This window comes from Sarcophilus harrisii, chromosome 5, assembly GCF_902635505.1.
Source record: "Sarcophilus harrisii chromosome 5, mSarHar1.11, whole genome shotgun sequence".
Lineage (NCBI taxonomy): Eukaryota > Metazoa > Chordata > Mammalia > Dasyuromorphia > Dasyuridae > Sarcophilus > Sarcophilus harrisii.
Genome location: NC_045430.1, coordinates 179,504,133 through 179,530,502, shown reverse-complemented (window position 1 = coordinate 179,530,502; position 26,370 = coordinate 179,504,133). Strand labels below are relative to the sequence as shown.

Here is a 26,370-nt window from a genome sequence, read left to right as displayed (position 1 = left end):
GCCTTCTGTTTGCATAATAGCACAGCATCTGGTGTAACAGGAGCTGCAAACTGATCCATGGAGACCCAGATCTTAAGAACACTGGTGACTGACACTTGGAAAATAAACTTAAAGCAAGAATGCTACAGGGACCAGACATGTTGCCTTGAAATTGTGTGTATTCCACACCCTAAAATAGTAAAGGAGAAATGCCATTTGTTTGATGGATTAACATCTAACCTCGAAGACAATGTATTTGAAAGATACCCAAATGCAGTCTTCCCCAAAGTGTATGACATACTGAATAAATGAATAGTGCTTTAAGATATACATACCCAGTGCTGTGAAATCTGAGCCAGACTTGAACAGAGCTGAAGCTAGGAGCTGAAACTGGAAAGAAGAAAAAATTAGAACCAAGTGTAAAAGCTCATATTAGAGCAATAACCCTGATAACTCTAACCCTTGAACAGCAATTGAATAGGCCTATCTGTACAATTTTGATCAACTTTATCACTGAAAAGTGGAAGGAAAAGTAGCATATATGCTTATTTTGCTGCTGGACCACTTCTCATCTGTACACACAAAGCAGAATTTATTTCCTCTTAAAAATCAATAGTATATTAATGTATTCATATGTAGCACGTCTTTGGATTTCAATAATTATTAATTTTTATATGAATACACATTCTTACTTTCCCTGTCATCTTACTCTAAAAATAACTTCATTAACTGCACAAAAGACAATAGTTTTAGAAGAAAAAAATGATGTCAAACCAACAACTAACAAATGGATTACATATTCCAGAAAGTTGTTTATAAATTCATGGTCATGTTCTCAGAGCAGTCCAGCAATCTCTTTAGCTCTTACTGAACTTATCAAATATTTTATATTTATTACAAATCTTACAGAGGCAATGAAAAATGATGGGAACTTCTAGAATACTAGCAATCAAGCAAAAGTGGGCAAAAGAAAACTTTTCAATATACTTTGAAAGCTGGCATTTGAAGAAAAGATTTAATTGGAGGGTGGGTTCATATAGTTCTTCACTTGAGACACCGGTGTCACTAGGTTAAGGCAGTTAAAGTTATTGGGGGTGAGCAATTAGTCTCAGTTGTTTGGATGTATGTGGTGCTTACAGGCAAACCTTTGAAACTCAAGGACTATTTTAGAGATTTGGCAAGGTCCTGATTGAAAATGAAGTGACATCAATTTTGATGATAGCTATATATAAAATAATTATTAAATAAATTAAAATTGTAGAAATTTAAAATTTAGACAAATCATTATGCATATGAAATAATTATTAAATTATGTATATAAAGTAGTTATTAAAGACCAGTCATGATGCTTTTTCTTTTCTATGAGGCCTATTTGGGATTTCCAAGAATTTGCTTCACCAGGAACTATGATGAAACGCACACATACACACACACACACACACACACACACACACACACACACGTGCGCGCGAGCATCTCACTGTGACATGAGCTGGTCCATGGCTAAAGGAAAAGGAGGAAAAGAACAGAAAAGAACAACTGAGATTCAAGTTGAAAAGCAAGGACACAGTACTGGCAAAGAACTTCCAGATCTTCTCAGACTCCTGCCTGATCACTAACTGGTCCTGCATCCTGTCCTACGATTAATATCTCATTTGATGCAACTTTTTCTATTGTTAAGAACTTACCTCCAGCTTAACATTACATATAATGAAACTTGTCTTGACTTTATGTCATGTCATTTGGCCCTACTGTTTTCCAAGGCTTCATTTATGAAGAAAGAAGATATTTATAAACTGTCTTGTTCTGGACTCATTAATCACAAATTTATCATCATCTGTCTCTTCTAAGATTTATGACCCTTAAATTCTTTTAGTATTTTGTTTGCTTTTTTCCTGCACATCAACACATTATCCCTTTGTCCATGACTCTTTTAATCCTAAGAAGCTTTGAAAACCAAAATGTTAGAAAGCAATGCCTTTCCCCTCCTCATGAATAGGCTCCCTTTTATTTATAATTAATGACCAAAATGATTTTTCCATAATTAAAGGATATATTCTTTTTTGTTTGTTTGTGTCCTAAACTCTGCAATATCATTAACATAACCTCTCCATTTTGGCGTAATTAAATATTATTTCTCAATTCACTGTATTAATAAAACACAAATACTTTTCAAAACTATTAAATTACATAAGAACATAGGGAGAAAAACTACCAAACATATAATTAAGTAGGACCTATGGCCATGGTATAGTAGATAATTATTAATAATTCTAATAGACAACATTATAGAAAATGGAAGGCTAGATAATATAGGTTATTTGGGGGAGAAAGAAATATTGTTTTATTTGGAATATTGAATTCCTAGGTTAGTTGCAAACAAAAATAATTTTCACCAAGCAGTTCTGGTTTCTTATCAATTACTGATCCCTTCCCCCTGTAAAGTATAGATAAACACTATCAATGATCTGGATATTGCTTCTAATGGTATGTTCTGGAGAAATTCTCATGGGATTAAGATTTCAATTTTATCTTAAAAGAAATATTGTTTTATTTGGAATATTGAATTCCTAGGTTAGTTGCAAACAAAAATAATTTTCACCAAGCAGTTCTGGTTTCTTATCAATTACTGATCCCTTCCCCCTGTAAAGTATAGATAAACACTATCAATGATCTGGATATTGCTTCTAATGGTATGTTCTGGAGAAATTCTCATGGGATTAAGATTTCAATTTTATCTAATCTAGAGTTTAGATTTTACAGACAGCAATAGAATAAAGAGCCACTTCTAGTACATAATAGTAAGAGGTTGGCAGTCAGGAGCAGATTAATGAAAAATTTTAGAGGATTGGAAGAGATCTAAGCAATTAACTAGAGCAACACATTTTTAGGTGAGGACACAGATTTAAACAGATGAAAATGGAAGAAAACTATACAATTAACTAACATGACAATGGAAATAACAATCCATATATACAAAAACATATACAAAACATAGCATAACTTCAGCAGAGAGGAACAAAACAATGAGAATTAAGGCACAGAAAAGTATTGGCAGTTATTCTGGTTATAGCCAGTTTCTAATACACTAGTTGAATTTAAAAAATAAGAGACCTAAAGTGTTTTGCTAACAATTCAGAAGATGGTTATCTCCAGATATTTACACATATTACCAGATTGCTGGCCCAAAAATAATATACTGTATTTTTTTCCCACAGGAAAACAACAAATGAATGAGAATGTAGTCTTAGCAGGATTAAAAAAAATTTAGTATAATGGGCTCATTGCTTGAGAAATATTACCATCTAGGTTCTAGATGACATTGTTCACCTTCTCTATTGTCAATCAATAAAGAGAACAATTAAGACATAAATAAAAAGTAGCTTTGTCTTAATCTGGGGTACTATCTTTTTCTGATTCTGTTCTTATTTTATTCTTATATTAATCTGTTCTTATTATCAGCCATTTGCACTGCTGAGCCAAACAAGTGCCTTAAGAACAAGCTGTCTATTTTCTTTGGCCGACTTATAGCCAACACAGCTGAAATGATTTATTTGCAATGCTGTTATGGTTTTTGTTTTGTTTTGGTCTGGTTTTTTATTTTACTTTTTAAGAAAGAAAAAAGTTAATAACAGTTTTCGGGGTTATGAATTCTTCTTCTACAAAGCATCAGCCTGAAGAAAATGCAGAGACCTCTCTCTAAACCTCAATCGGTGATTTATAAAATGGATCCTCCACAACAAAATGGCAGGCATAAGATATAACAGGGATGGGACTGAATAGTTTGCCACTGGGAACAACCATAATAATCTTTCCTTTCTCCCATGTATCCTAAGTTGTCTGGAGGCTCAAGGGGAAAAGAAGACTATTTCCTTTTAGATGAGTTCTAAATGGAAACATGCCAGGCAATCCCATAGCCCAGGCTTTTAACCGAAGGGACTAAGTGATAAGCTATCAGATTCTTGTTTTCACAGGACACAACCAGGAGATAGTCTCATTTGTTTTGGTGCTAGGATACCTGCAGACCTTGGTGTTTGCAACTGCAATTTACCTGGTGCTTGGAAGTGATTTGCGAAATCTGAAACCTGTCTTAGTGCAGAACAGAGCAAAGGACCTGCAATGAGGCTTTCCAGATACCAGAAAAAGAGCAGAGTGAAGATAGTTTGGAAGCATGAATGCCAGGGACAAAACTTATTCAGCCAGTATCAATTCTATAAGTGGCAGACAGAAAGATTTTGAACTGCAGTTCAAATGATGCAGAATTGAGTTGTGAGTAGTGTCTTCAGAATGAGTAAAGACAGAAAAAAGCACAACAGCAGACTCTTATAAACTGATAGAGAGGCTGTAATGCAACTCATTAGGCAAAGCTAAATATGACCTATCAGTCAATCAGGCAAAATAATCTTGAAGAATTCTGCCCTTTATGTTTGTTGTATAAAACAGAACTGACAAAATGAGAGAAAATGAAAAAATATTTCTCATAACTTGGTTATATTCAAATTGGACTGTTATATTACAGCAAACTTGGTAACCGTTACTTAGGCTACAATGACTATTGGCATTCCTCCTCTTTCTATTTCCTCAGAACCAGAAACAAGAGTACATATTAAACGACTTAGCAACTCCTTAAATAAAAGAAATGAAAAAATAAAAATTTTGAGGTTTTTTCTTACATCCGCATGCAAAAAGTTTCTCAAAGCAAAACTTTACACTCAGAAAGACTTTCTGTGAGGATCAAATCTTTGCTTTGTTATTTGCGATTTACAAAGTTGTGTTGTATTAAAATATTTTTATTCAATGAGGTTCTCTCCTATATGCCATTTTGACATTTAGTGACATCACATTTTCCTTCCATCTTTCTTTAAAATCATATTCCTGACTGAGACATCTGTAAATTAAAGGAAAAAGATAATATAAAATCTATAGTTAATGTAAGGTTTGAAAATGTATTCTTTCTCTGTTTTCTAAAGATCCTGTAGAATATATTGGATTCTCAGTTTGGGACACAAATTAATAACTTATATTTGAATTTAATGGTCATCTAAAATATTAACTTCTGGATTTTTTCTCTAATTTGTATCAATCATTCTACATTATTGGATGAAAATAAGATTAACCTTGCTTTTGGGGGGGTTTATCTACAAGAATTCCAAAGGCTGTCAACCAGAAAGTAATAGATATATTTGCAAACCAGCATAGCAATTTGTTACTATTCTTCACAATAAAGAAACGAAAATATTATAACAAAGCAATATTATTTTAATTTTCCCCAAGAGTCACCCCAGAATTTCAGACAAGGCATGCAACAGTTCATAATTTATCATTCTGGTTGCTAGGCTTAATTTTTTCCTCTACTAAGAAAGAGGAAAATTAGTCAAATTTGATCGTATCAAAATTTCACCATTTAATGCCCAATATTAGTATAGTCCTTAGAAAAACACACCAGAAAACTGTAAGATTGTAAATGACCAATTATCATAATCAGATTAAGATGGTTCTTTATTACAGTATCAACCATGAGAATATACTTTTTCAAATGTTTTATAAAATGGTCTATGATGTCTCATTTACTTCATTTGCTTCAAAAGCAAATTTCTGAATTATCTACAGAGCTTGTCTGATTGGGGGAAAGAAATGAGAATTTATATAGTCCCTACTACATGCCTGGCACTGTTCTAAACACTTTACAAATATCATCTCATTTGATTCTCACAACAATCTTGAGAAGTAGGTGCTTTTATTATCCTACTTTTAGAGTTGAGGAAACAGACAGAAAGAGATTAGATGACTTGCCAAAATTAACACAGCTATTAAGTGTCTGAGGAAGACTTATACCCAAGTATTCCTAATTCCAGGTCCAGCACTCTATCCACTGTACCAGCTAACTGACTCAAATTAGAATGGAGAAATATCTGAAAGGCATTATAATTCCTTTTGCCTCTTCCTTAGTAAAGGGATATAACTACTTTGGAGAGAGACTGCCCATGTCTCTTCTGGGATCTTGGATATGGGATTATTCACCTGTGCCAAAAGGTAAAGCAAGAAAAAAATGAGATGGTAGTCCTGGAACACATTAAAGCAAATTTGTCAAAAAGAAAGCAGTGAAAGGAGATTTTTAAAGGTCCGAGCAGAAACTCACAAAAGGTTCAAAGACAAAGACAGTAGGGGAAAAAAGGGGAGTTAAAAACAACCAATGAAAAAAATAAAGTTTTCTATAGATAATTGAACATTTGAGAAAATACAAAAGAGGTCTAGAAGAGGAAGAACTCCAGAGAAAGGTAAAAATAGTGAACTGAAACTGTCTCAGGGCAGCCTCAACCACACAGTTTGTTTAATTTGGCATGGATTATGATATTTCACCTTTAAGAACATTTTGTTAATGAGTTCACAGCCTACTTCTTTTCATGTAAATAAAACAATTATATTGAAACAATAAAAACAAAATCATGGAATAGTATGTTAGAACCATTGTAAGTAATAACAACTTCCTCAGTTATTGGTACGATCAACTCTTTGTAATCTATACTAAAAGAAAGGAATTATGGCACAGAAGACACAAAAATAAGGAATAATGCTACCCTATCAAGTAGTTTGTATTTAGTGTTGGAATGAATTTATGATTTTTGGAGAACGAGATTTGTATTCCTATGCTAAAATAACTTTCCATTTTCTGCAAATACACCAAATTACAGTTTTGGGGTGAGAGTGGGGGAAAGCAACCCATTGGTATGCCAAGCAGTGGATGAAAGCTGTCTGGGAACTGAAAAGATAGTCCACAAAATGGATAATTCACAAAAATACAATTGAAAACGAATTAGATTTCAACATAATTTTCTGAGGTTTGTTCCTCACCTCTTTTGTTTCCTCTGGGTCTGAATGATCCACAGTTACATAAAGGTCATTCTGCAAATATTTCAGAGCACTAAGAGGATCAGTCTGGGCTTTTTCTTCAAACCTAGAAAATGATAAACAAACAAAAAGGATAATTGGATATAATCAGTGATATAGGAGATGTTCTTCAATTACAGGGAAAGTAGGGGCAGTGGGGGAAGGAGAAGAATACTAAGCAGTGAATGTAGTTTACTCACAAATTTTTGTTATGAGGATTGAAGCCAAAAGGATGTAAGAGCTATACAGTGTTCTAAGGCAAGAGGTAGTTTTGAAGACGGTCTTAGATCATCTAGTATTAGTGACATTAAACCCAAGTTACTTTTCAAATCTGCCAGTGATTGGGTGGGAATATTCCTTATGAAAACTGTCAAGTTTATTCTTTGATAATACCATTAGGTGGGTTATAAAATACTATAAAACTCAAAGCACTAAATATTGTTCATAATAGTAGGAAGATAATACAAAGAAGAAACATTCTAAAAGAGACAAGTTAAAAAATGTCTCCTATGGAGAACTGAACCTATGATTTTTTTTTACTACTCTAAAACTCCTACCATGGAAACCCCTTACATTCATATAGCTTCAGCAACTCATCTGTCTTAAGAGTCTTAGTTGCCTTGGGCACTGAAAAGTTAAGTGATTTGGCTAAGGTCTCACAGATCAATTCACAGCTCCAGCAGCAGTACTTTCTCATAGCTCTTTCAGTATTTACTCTTTTTTGTTTTTTATCATCTTTGTCAATGTTATGGATTTTTAGAAAAAAAATCTCATAGTTGTTTTAACATGCACTTCTCTTATTAGTAATCTGGAATATTTTTCCACATGTTTCTTGATGGTATCCATTTCTTTTTCAGAAAACTGCCTGTCTATATTCTTTTACTACCTATCTGTTGGATTAGGGTTAAGTTCTCATTCATAAGCTTGTAACAATGTACTATATCAGACATTTAGTGGAGATTTGCCATGAAAATTTTGTTCTAATCAACTCTTCTTGATTTAGCTGCACTAAATTTGTGTATACTTATAATTTTTATATAATTTTGTATAGTTTATATAATTAATAAATTATAATTATATATAATTAATATACTAGATTTTGTCTCTTATGATTTCTTTGTCATGTTTATCTAAAAATGCTTTTATAGCCTTAGTTGTAAAAGTTAACTCCTTCCATTCTGCTGTTAATTTTTTTACATGATGTGACCTTTTCTATTTAAGTCTAGCATCTATTTAACAAATTGTTTTAAATAGAATAAAATATTGGTCTAAAATGGATTTCTACATTGTATTTTCCCCAATAGGTCTTACCAAATAGGTAGCCTTTACCCTAATAGTTTGTTTTGATGTTTTGTTAAATGTTAGACTACTATGTTTGATCATTTATTAATACAGTCTATTCCACTTTTCTATTTTTCAATAAGCATTTTGATGATAACTGTTATATAATAAGCTTGCAAAATTCTCAGTTTAGCTGAAAGAAATAAATCTGGAGGAAAACATCATTGATCTTATCATTATATGAAAGGATGACAGAAAACATGAATAACTAACATACCTCTAAAAGACTTTTCTGATCAATAATCTTATTTATGCTTAAGGTATCAATTAAAAAGAAGTTATTGAGTATTATTTTTAAAATAAAATTTTATTGACATCTTTTGTTTTTATATACTCTACATTTCCTAATATATCCCTCTCAATATTTCCAAGTCATATTTTATTTTAAAAAAAAGAAAGAAAAACAAGTTTAGCAAAACTAACAAATACATCAAAAAAGTCTGATAATATTTTCTGTTGTCTATAACCCTAGTCAACTAACTACCTCTTTCTTCAAAGATGGAAGGGAAGTGACTTCTCCTATCTCCTCTCTGGAATTAAACTTGGAGGTTAATTTTTTTTTCTTTTCTTTCTTTCTTTTTTTTTGCTGAGGCAATTGGGGTTAAGTGACTTGCCCAGGGTCACACAGCTAGGAAGTATAAAGTGTCTGAGACCAGTTTTGAACTCAGGTCCTTCTGACTCCAAGGTTGGTGCTCTCTCCATGGCGCCAGCTGCCCCAGAAGTTATATTTTCACAATATTTAATTTCTTATGAAAATAAATTTTCATTGTTGTCTTTTGTTTACATAGCATCTATAATTCTCACTCTATTACTCTATCACCTCCAGCCTTCTAGGGAACCATCAGCTATAACAAAAAATGGCAAAAAAAAAAAAAAAAAGTCCAGCCATACTGTCCCATGTACCAACAAGCTAGAGCCCCACCTCTGCAAAGAGCAGGGAGTCAGACCATCTTCCAGCTCTTCTTCAGGGACTAGTCATCAGAGTTCCAAAGTATTCTGTTTCTATTGTTTTGCTGTTGCTATTTTTTTCCATTCATATTGTTGTAGTCATTTGTTATAGAATTTTCCTGGTTTTATTTACTTTACTGTGTATTGGTAAACACATTTTCTATGTTTCTCCATATTTATCATATTGATGGTTTCCTATAGCATAGTAATATTTCATTATATTTGGTACATTTTGTTTGTTTAGCTATTTCCCAGTGAATTGGTACCTACATTATTTCTAGTTATTCACAACTACAAGAAATGTTGCTACAAATACTTTATATTGACATCCTTTGGGAACATACTTACCAGCAGATTCTGTGTCAAAGGGAAGAAACATTTCAGTCACTTTCTTCAAAAAATCCCAAACTGCTTTACAGAATGGCTGGCTTGGTCAATTTACAGTTCCACCAATAGTGCCTTATCATGCCAGTCCTTCTACAATCACGCCAACATTGATTATTCTCTATTGTCACCTTTGCTAATTTTCTGCGTGTGAGGTGACATTCCAGAGTTGATTTGATGTTCATGACTCTCAGAAATAATTTGGAGCATTCTTTAATATATTCATTAGCAGCCTGCAATTTCTTTTGGAACTGTTCATATTTGACCACTTCTGCTGGGATCTTAACTATTTCCTAAAAAAGCATTTGGTGGGGCAGCTATGTGGTGCAGTGGATCCTGTGGATTCCTTTTAGATGCACCAACCCTGAAGTCATGCGGATCCGAGTTCAAATTTGACCTCAGACATTAACATGTCCTAACTGTGTGACCCTGGGCAAGTCACTTAACCCCTATTGCCTCAAAAAAAAAAAAAAAAAAAAAAAAGCATTTGACTTGGCAAATCAAAATTCTCTGGTTACTCTCTTCTCCAATCCAAAAACGGAACTTTCATGCACATGTCAAAATTATATGAGATTTCTCGAAAAATGTAACAAAAATACCTTTGTTCAATAACCATCTGGTTATATGTGAAAAGGAGACCTATTCTTGCAAAAAAAAACATCTCCTTCAAGAATAATGCTCAGTGTCCAAACTGAAGAGTGATTTCCCATGGATGAAGAAATCCCCCAAATGTTTATGAAGAACATTGTGCTGATTTGCAAGGAGTCCCAGAACAGTGTAGAGTGGAAGATACATAATGAACTAAGAATTCAGCCTAACCATCCACATGGCAAACATCAAGTAGATGAAGATGCCTAATATTAGACTATGATAGGCAATTGAATGAGCAATCTAAACAATTTATCCATCAGCACATATAACTTTTTGGCTGCAAATAGACAATGGACTGAGTCCAGAATGCTGCACTCACTGCCTCTGGAAAAATGTATGTTTTTTGAAAATGACCCCAAGCTTCTATCTGAAACACAGATTTGTCTTTTTAACATTAATATTCTTCCAGGAATGCTGCATAGTTCATGGGATAGCATAGGCTCTGAAGAATTATAGTTTCGAGTCACTGAGAGGTCCACAGAGACACATCATGGGCCTAAGTAAGCTGCAACACATCACCAGCAAAACATTATGTAAGGTAAGGAGCTTTAAAGATATAATCAGAGAAATGTATGTCTGGAAAGAGAGCCAACTAAGACAAACAGTGAGAGTGATAGATGAACAGCGTGCATTGGTATCTTTTGACATTAAATAATATTAATCAAATCAATCAAAATTAATAAGGTTAAAAAGAACTTGAGGAAGGTCCTCAGCAAGGGGAATGGCTTCCATTGAGGATTTCTAGGAAGACACAGGCAAAAGGCCCTGTGAGAGAGTAATGGTTGAATCAAAATCTTCAATGTTGAAGGGAGCACTCAAATTAACATGATCACAAATCCACTGAAGTGCCAAAGTATTGAACTCCAGGGGCAAATTGAAAAATATTATCAAACAAACTTCTGCTCAGTATGCCTTCAAAATCCCAGATTCTGTCTCTTTGGTCCATTAATCTTTGTTGGGGGAAAGCAGTCCTATGGATTCCAGCTGTTTCTACTTGACATTGCAATCAACCTTCTGGTGTTCTGGCTTGGATAAATAATAAATATGGTGATCATATATATATATATTTTAAAAATTCATTTTTGTGTTTTTCATTGTGATTTTAAATCAGCAATAGTCAATATGCTTTTTTAAAAAGTTTATATGACTTGCAGTTCTGGGTCAGCTTACAAGTCATTTCATGGATCTTTGGATACTTTTTATTTTTAAAGTTGAGAACAGGTTATCACCCCTACCTTCCATCAAAAGAGAAGTTAAGCAGAACAATATCAATAATAGCTGAAAGATGTATGACACACAGGCCAGCTGTTATTGTTATTATTATTGACAGGATATACATGGCTTTTATATTTACAAAGTATTTTACACATATTATCTCATTACCTGCACAACCCTCTGTGAGGGGTATTATAGCTGTTATCCCTATTTTACATGTAAAAAAACAAACTAAAAACTTGAATATTCTCAAAGAAATCTTAAGGACTAGAAATGAGACTACTTTTCCTTCCATCATATTACAATGTTCCTTTCTTTTCCTCCTAATAAATTATAAATAGGAAGGCAAGGCCTACATTCCTTACAAACTTTACTTTCCCTGGAGACCAACACAGTGTTGGGCTGCAAACATTATGCCCCAAAAGCTTTAGGGGAGTTTTAAAAGTTATCTATTTATACTTATTAAATGGTTAGTTGTTTTTTTTTTTTTTTTAAGATAATGGCTTTATCTTTTTTTCCTAATCCTCACATCCTGAAGATGAAGTAGAAATCTCATGTCATTCATTTCAACTCAATATATTTTCCATGTATTTTTCCCACATATTTTTAAAAGGTCTCTATTTTCCATTATTTTGATATTTGAATTCTGTAGGTTTTTCTGGTTTTGTATAAATTTAATATAAACATAACCGTCTTATTTAGTAGAAAGATAAAGCTTTTGTGGACCCACAGATATAAAGGAAATATCCACGTAAGGAAACTATATAAAGTGAGAGTCCCATATATTTTAATTTAAGTTCATATAGTATTTAATACAAGTGTTTTTATTTCTTATACATATCAGGACCTGTTTTTTTTTTCTTCACTTTCCACCACAAATTTCTATAAAAGCCTAATGTAATGGTAGCAGGAAAAAAAAAAAAAAAAAAAAAAGATGCACTTATAAAGTTAACCAACTGATAATATCTGATTAATGTTACCTCAATTTATGCAGCTGTGCTATGTTTTCTATTAGCTGGAAAAAAATACACCACATGTAAAGCTATGGAAAACTATGGAAAGTAAGACTTGGCTACTGACCCTCAACTAATAATAATCAATAAGGATAACCCTCAGGCTAACAGAACAGAGACACAGCCAGACCTGCATTTTAGAAAAGTCATTTTGCCACTCTGTGAAAGATGACATGGATAGAGGAGAAATCAGAGGCAAGGAAACCAATTAGCAGAATATATCATAACAATTAAATTGGATGTGATTAGGGACTGAAGTAGGCCATGTGAATGGAAGGAAAGAGAGGAGTCAGAGATGACCTGGAGGCTACAAAATTAGATGACTGGAAAAATCATGGTGCCTTGGACAGAGTAGAAAAGGAAGAAAAAAGGTCAGGTTTAAGGAGAAAGAAAGAGTACTATTCTGTATATGCTATGCTGAATTTAAGTGCATATGATATGACATCTTAGAAAATTTAATTTTCCTCCTAAGTTACCCAGTTCATAATAAAACTAGTCACTTTTTTCTAGTTTTGAGCATTGGAAATAATGTTTTAATCTTAATTTCAAGGTGGGAGCAAAGGAAAGTGAATGAAACTTATGATAAATTATAACACAAATACACTGTAAGGTTATTTGATTTTTTTTACAGAATATGTCTTCTAAATAGCACTGGCAGGTATGATAGGTTCAAAAGATAATGTTTTATAGGAAAAAAGAAAATCTTTCAGATGACTATTGCTTTTATACCTATGTTTCCTGATGAGGTATTTGCAATGCCTCAACAAGTATTCCTTTGAAGGACGGCAGAGTTTTAGTGACCAGAAGTCATCTAATCTCATCTTTGGAGAACAGGATTTGCCAGGATTTCCACCAAACAAATAATGAACCTACAATAGAAGAAACAAATGAGATTTCAAAATACTTTGCATACTCAAATATGTCCATATATCATAGCAAATTTAGGTATTTAAGTTTAACAGAAGTGACTACCAGAGAATTTCCTTATATCAGTAAGCTAAACATTTTTAAAAACAAGCTAAAATTTTCTGCACAAATTAACTCTCTATTCTCCTTAATTAATTTGTGTAAAAGTTCTATTTCTATACCTCTCAAAGTCTTCATTTTGCTTGGCAAAATGTGTGTTGCTGACAGCTACATAAATTTCTTTATGTATAAAGATAGTTTAAAAGACAAACAGAAAAGAAAATGAGACAATCCCTTCCTAAAGTAGTTTACACTTCAGTGTGTAACACTAAATTGGAAACAAGTTGAGAATTCATTTTTAAATGTCTAGACAAAAGACATCATCAAAGCCGGTTATTCATCAAATTCTCAGATCATCTAATGTTTATTGTGATAATACAAACAAATAATACAGAGAGCCATAATAACAAAAGATAACTTTTTCACAAGTTTACAATCCAGCTAAGCAAGTACATAGAATATAAAACATATCAGAAAATAAAAATAGTATTTGTACATGAGAATATTTATTCCTGTTTCAGCATATTATGCTTTCACTTCTGGAAGCTGCAACCAGATGAAAAGTGGTTCTATTTCCAAGCTAGCCCTTGTAGCCATTTATGAAGGAAGCAAACCTTAGGGGAAATGGGTAAATCCAAAAGCCCCACAACTAGCAGTCACTCCCTCAGCCCTTTTTCTACTAAGCCCTCGTAGTTATCACTTACAGAAGTCACTCTCTCCATCACTACCAACATGAATTGCCCTAGCTAATATAGGAAGCTAGCCCAAGGGACAGAGAGGAGGCAGCATGTACCAGGAAGACACTTCTCCCTGGGGGAGATAGAACAGGAATGACCTGAACCTAAGGGCCACAGAAACAGCAATGTTCTAAAGACCACTTGTCCTCACTTCATATAGCCAATCTTTTGCTAAATCTTGTCAATTCTTTCCCCATCGCATATCCTGAACCTAACCCCATTCCATTCAAACAACCATTTAATTTGGGGTTCTTATTACCTGTTGCCTGGACATCCTTTAACAATCTTCTAATTGGTTTCCTTATCTAAACAATCTCTCTCTCCACTTCACTCCACCCCATCTACCAAAGCTTCCAATGAGATATTCCTGAAGCACAGGTCTGGCCATATCACTTTCCTACACAGTAAAAATTCTCACACATTCCCATCACTACTGTTTCACTTTTTACACAATTCTCTCCTTCACACTTTGGTTCAGCTAAATTGTTTCTCAAACATGACATGCTATCTCCTGCCTCTGTGCCCTGACACCAGGTGTCCCCCGTTTCTGACATAAGCTTATACTTCGCCTCTTAAAAACCCTAGTTTTTGTGCTTCAGAACCAATATCTACATGAAACCTTTCCTGACTCCCAGTTTTCCTTTCTCTTCCCAGGCACAAATAACTCTGTATTTATTTTGTCCATAATTGTATATGTTATTTCCCCTGAGAGAATATAAATTCCTGTAGGCAGGAATTGTTTCATTTTTGTCTTGTACTCCCAGTGCCAAGTACAAAGCAGGTATTAATTATTTTTGGCTGATTTTTAACTTAGTAGATAAATTTTGGAACATGTATGGGGCCCAAAGAGGTTAAATTACTTGCTTATAGTCACCAAGCCAGTATCAGAGAGTAGATTTGAATTCAGGTCTTCTCAATGCACATTAACACTTATCAATTACAGGATGCTGCCTCTTTTTTCCCTCCATAATAAAAATAATAAGAAGAGAGCCTTTTCTCACAAGAAAGTTTATAATCCAACTATATATATATATTATAAAATAGACCAGAGACTATAAACAGCATATGTAAAAAGCACCAAGAGAATATCAGAGCAAAGTAGTTATTACATGGGACTAAGCTAACGGAAAAAGATTCCTATAGGAGATATCTCAAGTTATGTCTTAGAAAGTGATGGGTATAAACTTCATGTCAGCACCCTTACACCAACTTTTAGCTCTGTTTATATCAACTACCATTTTTGAAACAGGTTCTAAAACATGTTGGGCTTCAATAAGAGCTGGCAGGAGTCAAAGACAACTTTCATACAGGATCATGAAACTGCAATTTTTATACCATCAAAATCACTTTATTTTAATTATTTTCTTATAAAACTACCTCTTCTTCTAAGAAACCATATGGTTGTCCATATTTAGTTCCGCACAAACATCAATTTCTTTCAAGTAGGTGAAAACTGAACTTCTTTCGCCCTCACACCATATTCTGAGCCAAATTTCTACATCCAAAAAACAGCTCCCTTAAAGCTTGGGACAAAACACATATTTTTGGCATCTTTCCACGGAAATGTTCTTTTAAAGAAAGAGAATAAAATCCACAGCAAAAAAAACAAAAACAAAAAAACCCCACCTAACGTTAAAATTTATAAGAGAATCTAGTTTGAAAATCATGTCTGTAAAATATGTAGAAAACAACACACCTTTTTAAATATACGAATCTGAGAGGTAAAAATCTCAACTCGAAACATGACTTAAAAGACGTTTAATAAAGTGCTCCTATAGACTACAAAGAATAAGTTGTTGAACATGTACTAAAAAACTTTAAAATTCACTACTGAAAATCTGCCATCAATAATATTATTAATTTGCATTCCACAGAACCATTTTAGGAACATTTATTAAATGTCTATTAGGTACAAGTTGCTAAGTACTGTATGTGAATACACACACACACACACACACAAATATATATATACATATACATATATACACATATATATATATATACACATATATATATATTATATATATACATAAACAAAAAACTCATTTCTTTCTTCCAGTTTTTTATTTTTTCCCCCTAAGAATCTTTACATTAATATGCAAATTACATGGGTAATTTACCTAAGGTGTTCTACAGTTTATGAAGCACTTTACACACATTCATTAAAATTTGAGGCTTGCTAAATCCTTGCTAAAATAGCATGGATATTATTCTTTCCATTTTATAGATGAAAGAACATTACTTCTTCCAAGTTAAGAATAAGAAGTAACTCAAGAGCAAGCTTGTCTTTATTTCTAAGTCCAGTGGCTCTAGTTTCTATGTTGCTTCTCCTTATCAATGATGTTAAAGGAGAAAAATAATGTCAAAGGTGATTCTGAAACTAAATTGCAGGTAGAGGATTTTTTAAAAAGAACAAAAAATTTCAACATTTATTTTTACTATTTATACTTGTCTTGAGAATACACACTCTAAGATTATTATTTTTTACCTATTATGTTTGGTGCAGTAAGGAAGAGAAGCTTCAAAACCATGAAGATCTGGATTCAAGTGGTGACTGACTGATTCTGGGCAAGTCATTTTATTTTTTAGCTCTCAAAGTGAGAAAAAGTGACTTAAGTTTGTCATGATTTGAGCTTATTTAAATAGAAGATGCAGAACAGCTATAGCTCTGCATGACACTATCCTTCAGCAGCAGTTCTCTACATTAAAGAAATTATGATCTGAACCATTCACCCTCCTTTCAAAACACATTAATAATTGAATTTATGTATTAGAGTAGAAATACTAAAAGTGGACAAGGTGATCTGAGAACATGTTGCAGAATCCATAAAAAATTTATACAAAGCTAATCAAAATCTGATTCCAATAGTAAGTGACAATATTTCTCACTTTTAATTTACTGAAATCCTATACTGATGTCCTAGCATAGCATAGAAATGTCCAGGATTCTAGGGCAATAGTGTTAAATTCATATTGAACTGGATCCTAGATCCAAGTTAGAAAATCACAAAATAGTATCACTTATGTTGTACTGACTTTTTATTTATCTATGTAAATATTTTCCAATTATATTTTCATGTGGCTCAACCCATGAATTTTGACACCTCTGTTATAGGTAAATCAGATGATTGCAAACTTTGTTGGATCCTACACCAACCAGAAAAGGACTAATGATGGAAAATTCATCTGTCATCCGAAGGTAAGCCAACCTAATAATAACTATTAATAATTGGCTTCAAAGTTTATAAAATACTTTCTTCACAACAAACCTGAGGCAGATATTTTTAAAGGACACTGAATTCAGAGAGCTCAGATGAGTGAGTTACTCTTTCAGAACTAGAAAAAGCCTTTGAGGTGAGCCAGTCTGATCCCTTCATTGTACAGCTAAAGAAGCAACAGTAAGATAAGTGACTTCCTTATAATCACACAACTAGGAAACCTTAATACAATCTGGATAGAAATGCTGATCTCCTGCCTCCAGATTCTGTGGTCTTGAAATTCATCAAGAGAAGGTTAACCATGAGATGAATTTTGGGGCCACAACTATTCATGAAAAATATTATGAAAAGGCTATGATGTGTCAGTGGAGTAAGTATTCAAATCATTGGGAACTATAAATCCTTAAAAGTACTTTTAATTATATTTAATTTAATCATAATTGTAATGGAAACACAGCTTGTAATTGTTACATGATCTGATTAAGCAAATTAATTTTAGGGTTCCTATGGGAGCTTGCTATTAATCATATTGTCTATCAGATATAATGACAAAATAAACAGCACACTTTTGGGAAAAAAAATTTTTTTTAAATGTTATGCTATTATTTGGATAAGACCAAATTAAAAAAAAAAAAACTTGTTTAAAAGGAATATTAATAACTACATATTGCAATAAAAAGAATCTAGGAATAATTAGCCATAGTATTAATGGGCATGCTACTTATATACAAGCTTTTCATTTATATATAAGCATTCTTTGAAATTTCAAAAATATTAACTAGTTTTCAATGACATTATGGAGTAGTGGCTCCTTGTAGAATAAAAATTATTTACTTTCAACTCAAGACTAAGATAAAGAACTCTTACTGAAATCCGATGTTGTTCTTTCACTTGTAGATGTCAGATCATGGCCCATTTATTCACTTTCTCTCCAACTAAGAGCAAGATTATTGGTTCTGTGAAAATACAAACCACTAAACTAGAGCTAATGGCTTTGGTAAGTCAAAAGAAATCTTTTCAAACACTTGAGCACTATTAGATGTCAGAAGCTATCAATTACCCTTGCCTTCATTGTTGTTACTGGGACTGATAGAAGAACAAATGACTCATTCCAACCAACAGACATAAAAAAATTATTCCTTTGGATGAAAGTAAGAATTTATATGATTTATTTCCATGCAAACTAGAATTTACATCATATAATTATGAAAAAAAGAAAAAACTCAACTTTTACCTGCTTTTACAGAGATGGTAAAAGTCTCCCCTTATGACACATCATTTATCAGTTGTGAGCAGCTGACAGGCAATTTACAATTACTAAGGAAAAATATGTCCTATACCTCACAGTGCTGTTAGCACTGACTGAATCCTAAAAAAGTTCAGGGAGAAAAAATATCAAATGCCAATCATGCTGCTTATATTTTTCTCCAATAAATTTTAATACAACCAAGAAAAACCCAATGGCCACAATACCTTGGGGAGGCTAGTTTGTAAGCCACAGATATTTTATATGTAGGCAACACAACAGTACCTTGTGTAATTCATCATACACAAGTTGGTGGGCGAATCTTGGGCATGGTTCCTCTTCCTGTAGACTTTTACTGGGATTATCCTTTGCAGCTTGATCATTTTTATAGACACAAGACCTGCAAGACAAATTGCCATTAAAGCACTGCCTCAATAAAATTGGTGTTACAAACATACAACAAATGGAATTCAAGCACATTAATAAAACCACATATTTAATAAGCAAATTATTAAACTACATGCTGACAGATGGGAAATTCTATTTTTGTGTGATTTTTATTTTTAAAAAATTTTATTGTCATACTGTTTTTACAACATCTTTTATTTCTTAGAAGATTCCTACTTCCTCCATCTGCATCCCTTGTTATAAAAGAAAAGAAAGAAGAAAGAAGCAGGTCAGCAAAACTAATAGATGAACCCTATGTGATGCAAGAAAGTATGAGCTAACCGTTCATTTTGAAGTTCAGATCTTAATCAGAAAGGCAATCTTAAATTTCTCATTCAAGTTTGTTCCTGAAGCCCCAGGCTCCTTCAAGAATACTTAGAGAAGTAATATATAAGAATTCCAAATAGAAATCAGCACCTATTATAACATCTTCTATACAGTAGGTGCTTAATAATATGCTAAACTGAAGCAACTCATTTCCAGGGCATTTTCTAAGGTAGTTTAAAAAAAAAAAAAAAAAAAAAAAAAAAAAAAGATGTTTTTGGAAAGGTCAGAAAAAAAGAAATAAAAGGAATGTTGTGCTTAATGGCAATAAAAGGCTTGCATTTAGGTTCTTTTGCTTTTCCATCACCAAATAAATGACCTATTTTGAAAGCAGTTAATTTTCTTGTTGCTGAGTCCTAGCCTAAATTATATTAGGATTTTTTGAAACTTCTGTATTCATTGGCATATCAGTTCATAGATCAAAGAATAATCAAAGTGGACCATCTAGGTAAACTTTATCACTTTTCAGATGATGAAATTCAGAGATCAACCTCATGAAGGAACTGAGCGGGGAATACAAATCCAGGTCTTCTTACTCCCAGCCCAATATTCTTCTATGCTTACTTAAGCATATTGATAAATTTATTTTCATGTGTAAGACTTTTAGGTGCTATCCAGCAATGTATTTAATCTTTTCATCTCCCTACACAAAGAGTAAGGTATTTAATAAATACTTTTTAATTGAACTATATTGTGTGTAAATTGGCACAATGGTAGTCTTTAAATGTATTTCTTTATAAATTAACAGATCTTCCATTCTTTCTTCTAAGACTGAATAGATGCCTATTACAAATAAGATCTGTCCTGGGATTTCAGCCCATGAAACTGTTTCTTACCAACTATTCCTCACAATATCATAAATCCAGAAGGAGTTCCTGACATTCTCTTCTCTCTTCTCTTTGTCTTTGCTGAGTCCAGACAGGACGTGTATTTCATTCAATTCTGGATCAATGGTTGCTCTCTGTGTAAAACCTGTCATTGGAACTATTAAATGGGAAGGAAAAATAACAAAAATTCATATTAGATAATGAATACAACACCAAAAAATTAATTCTAAGAAGAGAAATATACTTGTTTCTTGGATTAGTGGGGAAAGGGGGAAAAATTGAGCAAAGAGAACAATTTGATAATTTGAATCACTTTTGATAAAAGGCAAATGTTCAAATGTCCAATTTACAGGCTGAAAATAAGAATCCAAACCTGGACTTGAAAGAAGCAAATCTTCATGAAATGTAGAGAGAGGGTTACATTCAAGTTCTCATAATTCATATAAGTCCACTAAGAACAGTTTTTCTGTGTTGTTTTTTGTTTTGTTTTAGACTATGATTTTAATGGTTTAGGAACTCTCAGCATGAGAAAAAAAATCCCTCTACTAATAGTTATATGACACTTTTTTTCCCCCAAATTTTATACAACTGAGAGGAAACCAATAGCCAAAATATCTTGGGGGAGGCTAGTTTGTATGCCATTGATTTTTTATATGTAGACAATACATACTATCTTGTATAATTCATCATAAACAAATTGGCGGGTGACTCTTGGGCATGGTTCCCCTTCCTGAAAACTTTTACTGGGATTATACATAATATGTATATGTATACACACACACACACACACACACACACACACACGTATGTATAATAGTGTTTTAACAATGAAAGGCTAAAGATCACAGAACCAATACATGTCCAAGGTGGGACTTGAACCAGTTATTATGTGCACATACCCACACCCACATGTCATGTTGAAATACAGCCAAACTGAGAAGTGGAGAATGTTTCATGTCAAAAGAATAAAGGAAGGTTGAAAACACACACACACACACACACACAAATATCATAGTACAGAAATATATCTAAACTCAGAAAAATTGTGTGTGTGTGTGCGCGCGCACGCGCGTGCGTATGTGTTTATGTGTGTGGAAGAAACAGGCAGGGAGCAAAATATTGGAGTGGGAATAATTTAAAGCAAAACAAACTTCATGATTTTAAAAAAGGAAATCAGAAGTGGGAGGGGACAAAGAACCAAAATCTAAAAGTTGACCTTAGACTGCTTCTTAGGTGAAGAATGGCTGAACAAATTTTGAGTTATAAATGTTATGGGCTATTATTACCCAATTATTAGGAATACAAAAGAGAGACTGTCAGAGAATCCTTAGTCGTCTGAACTGAAACAAGAGTGAAATGAAGAGAATCAGGAGAATAATTTATATAAGAATAATGCTGAAAAACAATTTTTAAAGTCTTAAGAATTCTGATCAATGCAATTGTCAACCATGTCTCCAGAATACCTCCGATGAAGCAAGCTAATCACCTCCTGACAAGAGAGGAGATGGACATAAGGTGCAGGAACACATGGCCACCATGTGGCTTTGTTGATTTGATGATGCTTATTTGTTTTGAGGCTTTTTTTTTTCTGAGTCAATGATAGAAGCACAGAGAAAAAGACAGACAGAGCTACAGAGAGTGGAAAAACTCAGACACAGAGACAGAAACAGAGAGAGGGATAGAGGGAGAGATAGGATTAATAGTGACACAAAAGATGGCCAAGAAAACATTTTAAAATGTGCAAAAAAGGAAAGAGAACTTTTATAAATTTTGAGTATTTCTTCATAATATTTTTGGGTGTCCAGTTTTTTCAAATTACATTTTATTTTTAGTTTAGAAAGGCAGCACAGCATAATGGAAATGGAATTCTTCAAAGCCTAGGAAGATGGGATCAAACTTAATAAAATTTGACTATGTAACCACATAGATAAATTTCATGTATGTTAGTATATAAAATGCTTAAAAAGTGCCTCATTACTCTACTGTGAGGAAACAAGTTTATTTTACTATCTGTAGTTTCTCAATTATCCAGACTCTTGGCTTCCTTTAGTGATTTTAAAAATTTACATTTTTATAGTTGTTATACATATTTTAATGGGATGATATTCTGTTTTATTTATATATCAGTTTTTTTTTCATTTAACTCCCAAATGATGGCAATGTTGCTAGCCTTTTCTTACCAATAAAACTATACATACATACATATATACATATATTTTGGGCCTTTTTTTTTAACCTCCTTAGGATATACGAGCAATTAGTTTAAAGGGAAAAGTAGGTTAAACGGGAAAAATTTGGTCCTTTTTAAAACTCAAAACTGCAAATTGTTATCTCAGTTCAACTTCTAGCTCCAAACAAGCATATTATTGTAACTATTTTCCCAGAGATCTATTAACATTGAATATTCTTGTCTTTTATATCATCTTTGACAAACTATAAGAAGTGAGGTAAAACCTCAGGGCTGTTTTAATTTTTACTTATCTTACTATTAATTATTTGGGCATACTTTCAAAGACCTTTACTAGTTTGTAAGAATCTTAAAATTTCTTTTTTCATGTCCTCTGATCATCTAATTAGTGGAAACTGCTCTTGGCCTTATATAGCTTTGTCAGTTGTCTATGTATTTTGGCTCTTTGACTTCTGTTAGTGTTATTTGGAGCAAATTTTTTTTCCTTATTACAAGAATTTCTCTTTGCCCGTTTTATCTTAAATTAAAAAAAAACTAATCCTTATTTTTTCTCAATTAATAAACATCTGCATTTTTTCTCCAACCCCCAGTGAAAACATGAAAGAGAAGCAATATCATGTCAAGCAAAATACCTTGTCCAAAATTTATTTCTCATTCACTCTATTTAGATCATCACTTCTCTATAAGGATGTATGAAGCACAGTATATAAATCATTAATCTTCTAAAATTGTGGTTGATCATTATATTGAAGAGAGTCAATTTTTTCAAAATTGTTCATTTCAAAATTGTTCATGTTATAGTCTAAATTATTCTCCTGGTTCTTCTGTTCATTTTTCTCAGTTTAAAGTGAGGTTCATGTGATCCTTGCTCTTACTCAAACCCCTTGAAAATATGAAATTAAGTTCACCAATTGTATCCTTCCCCTAACCTCTCTGCTTTCCCTCTTAAGGTAAAACCTAAAAAAGAAAAAATTCCGAGGTTACCAGTCTATGGTTCATTTTTCTCCCCTCCCTAGAATGCAACAACTGATCTTTTTTTTTTTTTCCTTTCCTTTTCTTCTTCTTCTTTTTTTTTTTTTTAAATTTAATACCCTTTTATTTACAGGTTATATGTATGGGTAACTTTATAGCATTGACAATTGCCAAATCTCTTATTCCAATTTTTCCCTTCCTTCCCCCCATCCCCTCCCCCAGATGGCAGGATGACCAGTAGATGTTAAATATATTAAAATATAAATTAGATACACAATAAGTATACATGACCAAACCGTTATTTTGCTGTACAAAAAGAATCGGACTCTAAAATTTTGTACAATTAGCCTGTGAAGGAAATCAAAAATGCAGGTGGGCAAAAATATAGGGATTGGGAATTCAATGTAATGGTTTTTAGTCATCTCCCACAATTCTTTCGCTGGGCGTAGCTGGTTCAGTTCATTACTGCTCCATTGGAACTGATTTGGTTGATCTCATTGCTGAGGATGGCCAGGTCCATCAGAATTGGTCATCATATAGTATTGTTGTTGAAGTATATAATGATTTCTTGGCCCTGCTCGTTTCACTCAGCATCAGTTCGTGTAAGTCTCTCTAGGCCTTTCTGAAATCATCCTGTTGGTCATTTCTTACAGACAATAATATTCCATAATATTCATATATCACAATTTATTCAGCCATTCTCCAATTGATGGACATCCATTCAGTTTCCAGTTTCTGGCCACTACAAAGAGGAACAACTGATCTTTAAAAGACTTTTCTGATTGCACTGATGGTGGAATTCTGAATTGATCCAACCATTCTGAAAAACAATTTGGAACTATACCCAAACAGTTGGAAGGTTGTACATATTCTTGTATATAGTACATACTATACTACTGCACATACAGTAATATTATTAATAGGTCTGTATTCCAAAAAAAATCAAAGAAAAGCAGCTCTTTTTGTTGTGGCAAATTTTTTTTTTTTTTAATGTTCTAGATTTTTTTTTAAATTAAAGCTTTTAATTTACAAAACATATGCAAGGGTAATTTTCCAAACTTTGACCCTCGCAAAGCCCTCTGTTCCAAATTATCTGCTCCCCCCCTTACAGATGGCAGGTAGTCCAATATATGTTAAAAACATTAAAATATATGTTAAATCCCAATATATGTATACATATTTATAGTTATCTTGCTGAACAAGAAAAATTGGATCAAGAAGGAAAAAAAAAAAACGGGAAAGAAAACAAAATGCAAGCAAACAGAAAGAGCACAAAAGAGCAGAACCAGAACACTGTACACAGTAACAGCATTACTGTATAATTATCAACTGTAAATGCTTCAATTATTCTCAGCTATATATTGATCCAAGATCATTTGAAGACTTATGATGAAAAATACTGTCCATCTCTAAACACAGAATTGATGGAGTTTAAATGCAGACTGAAGCAAACTTTTAAACTTTTTCTTTATTTTACTGATAGGTTTATTTTGTTTGTATTTTCTTTCATAACATGACTAATATGGAAATGTTTTACAAGAGTACACATATATAATCTATATGAAATTGCATGCCTTTTCAATGAGAGGAAAAAGGAAGGTAGAAGGAGAGAATTTGGAACTCAAAAGTTTAAAAAAATCGTATGTTATAAATTGTTTTTACATATAACTGGGGGAAAATATTAATTAAAAAAAAAAGGATTTACTGAAATCTGCATAGAGGCCAGCCTCAGGTCTCTAGGTAAATTTCTCCACCAAAGCCATCTTCATATAGTTTACACAATGCATCTCACAATGCATTACACTAATTTAAGTATAACTAAAAAGAGGCACCTTTAGGTTTTTCTGTAAAAGGATAAAGCTCAGAAACAAATTACTAAAATTTCTTTAAAACATTAAAAAAAAGTTTGTGATACTGTTTTCATTGACACATAGAATTTATTATTCCATTATTCATATAAAATATATGAATTTGTAATTGTGATAACTACAAAGGTAAAGATTTTTTTACATGCAATATTAAAATATTTTAGGTTTATTGCCCCAGGGATACTGATAAGAATGTAGATATAGAGATATGAAATGCTGTGGCTGGAAGATTTGAGTCAATACATCACTTATACATTTCCATGTTAGTGGCTTATCGTCCAAAGTTTACAAATAGTTCTTTCTAAATCAATTCCAATCCCAATCCCCATTTATAATCCAAAAATTGCACAAAAGGAGGAAAAAAGTATTCAATTTCTTTATCCACACTGCTGAGTATTCAAGATATTTCTAAAACAAGAAAACAAACACTAAGTATCCTTCCTCAAATATAAGTTTTTTTTTTTTAAACAAATTATTGCTTTAATAAATGACAGAAGTCACTCCTGTGTACTTCGAATTCATTTTTACTAATGGGAAATGAATGTGAAATTACATAGTACTATTTCTCAAAAAAAAAAAAAAATAATCTGGAGGAGTTCCTTTTTCACTGTCCTAATGAACAATTTCTTATTGATTAAAAGAGTGACTAAATTGTAACAAAGTCAACATAATGAAAAGTTCAATTAAAATTTTAAATGAAATGCAATATTAAATATGTGTGTGTGTGCGGATATATACATAGAGATAAAGGGGGGGAAGGGATTTTTCATACACACATTCACTCTAATAATTATTAGAACAGTGTTATTTCCTCCCTTTTACCAAAATACCAAGATTTATATGCAGAAATATAGTTTAACATGGATAAGAAAAGAAACTTAAGTCTTTAAATTTTGCTGCTAGGAAACTTAACTGAGTACCAGAGACTACCAATCTTTGTAAATTGATGCAGAAAGAAAAATGACACAGAATAAGTAAACAAATATCACGTGTTAGTCATAAACACATTCTGAAAGGATGGTTGTCTGGGGAAACAGGATTAGGAATTATATAACAATTATTACTGTCAACCTATTTTCATAGAAACTCTTTAGGAGATCATGATGATAACCCTCCAATCCCTTCAACATTTTTATTCTATTATAAGAATTTTGAAAA

The 26,370-nt window shown here is 32.7% G+C and overlaps 1 protein-coding gene across 6 annotated transcripts in view; it reads right to left on the bottom strand.

Annotated features, from left to right (window-relative positions):
• MKLN1 (muskelin 1) overlaps positions 1–26,370 on the bottom strand; it is a 289,454-nt gene that overhangs the window by 12,491 nt on the left and 250,593 nt on the right. For 5 of the 6 annotated variants that reach the window (XM_031941073.1, XM_031941074.1, XM_031941072.1 and 2 more), the window contains 5 exons: positions 20,194–20,341; positions 18,872–18,986; positions 13,149–13,288; positions 6,832–6,934; positions 315–369 (listed from right to left, as the gene is read on the bottom strand). In XM_031941073.1, the coding sequence (XP_031796933.1) occupies positions 315–369; positions 6,832–6,934; positions 13,149–13,288; positions 18,872–18,986; positions 20,194–20,341 (561 nt within the window). Of the gene's footprint in view, positions 1–314; positions 370–1,259; positions 4,868–6,831; positions 6,935–13,148; positions 13,289–18,871; positions 18,987–20,193; positions 20,342–26,370 lie in introns of those variants that run through there. The other variant, XM_031941071.1, reaches the window with a different exon arrangement.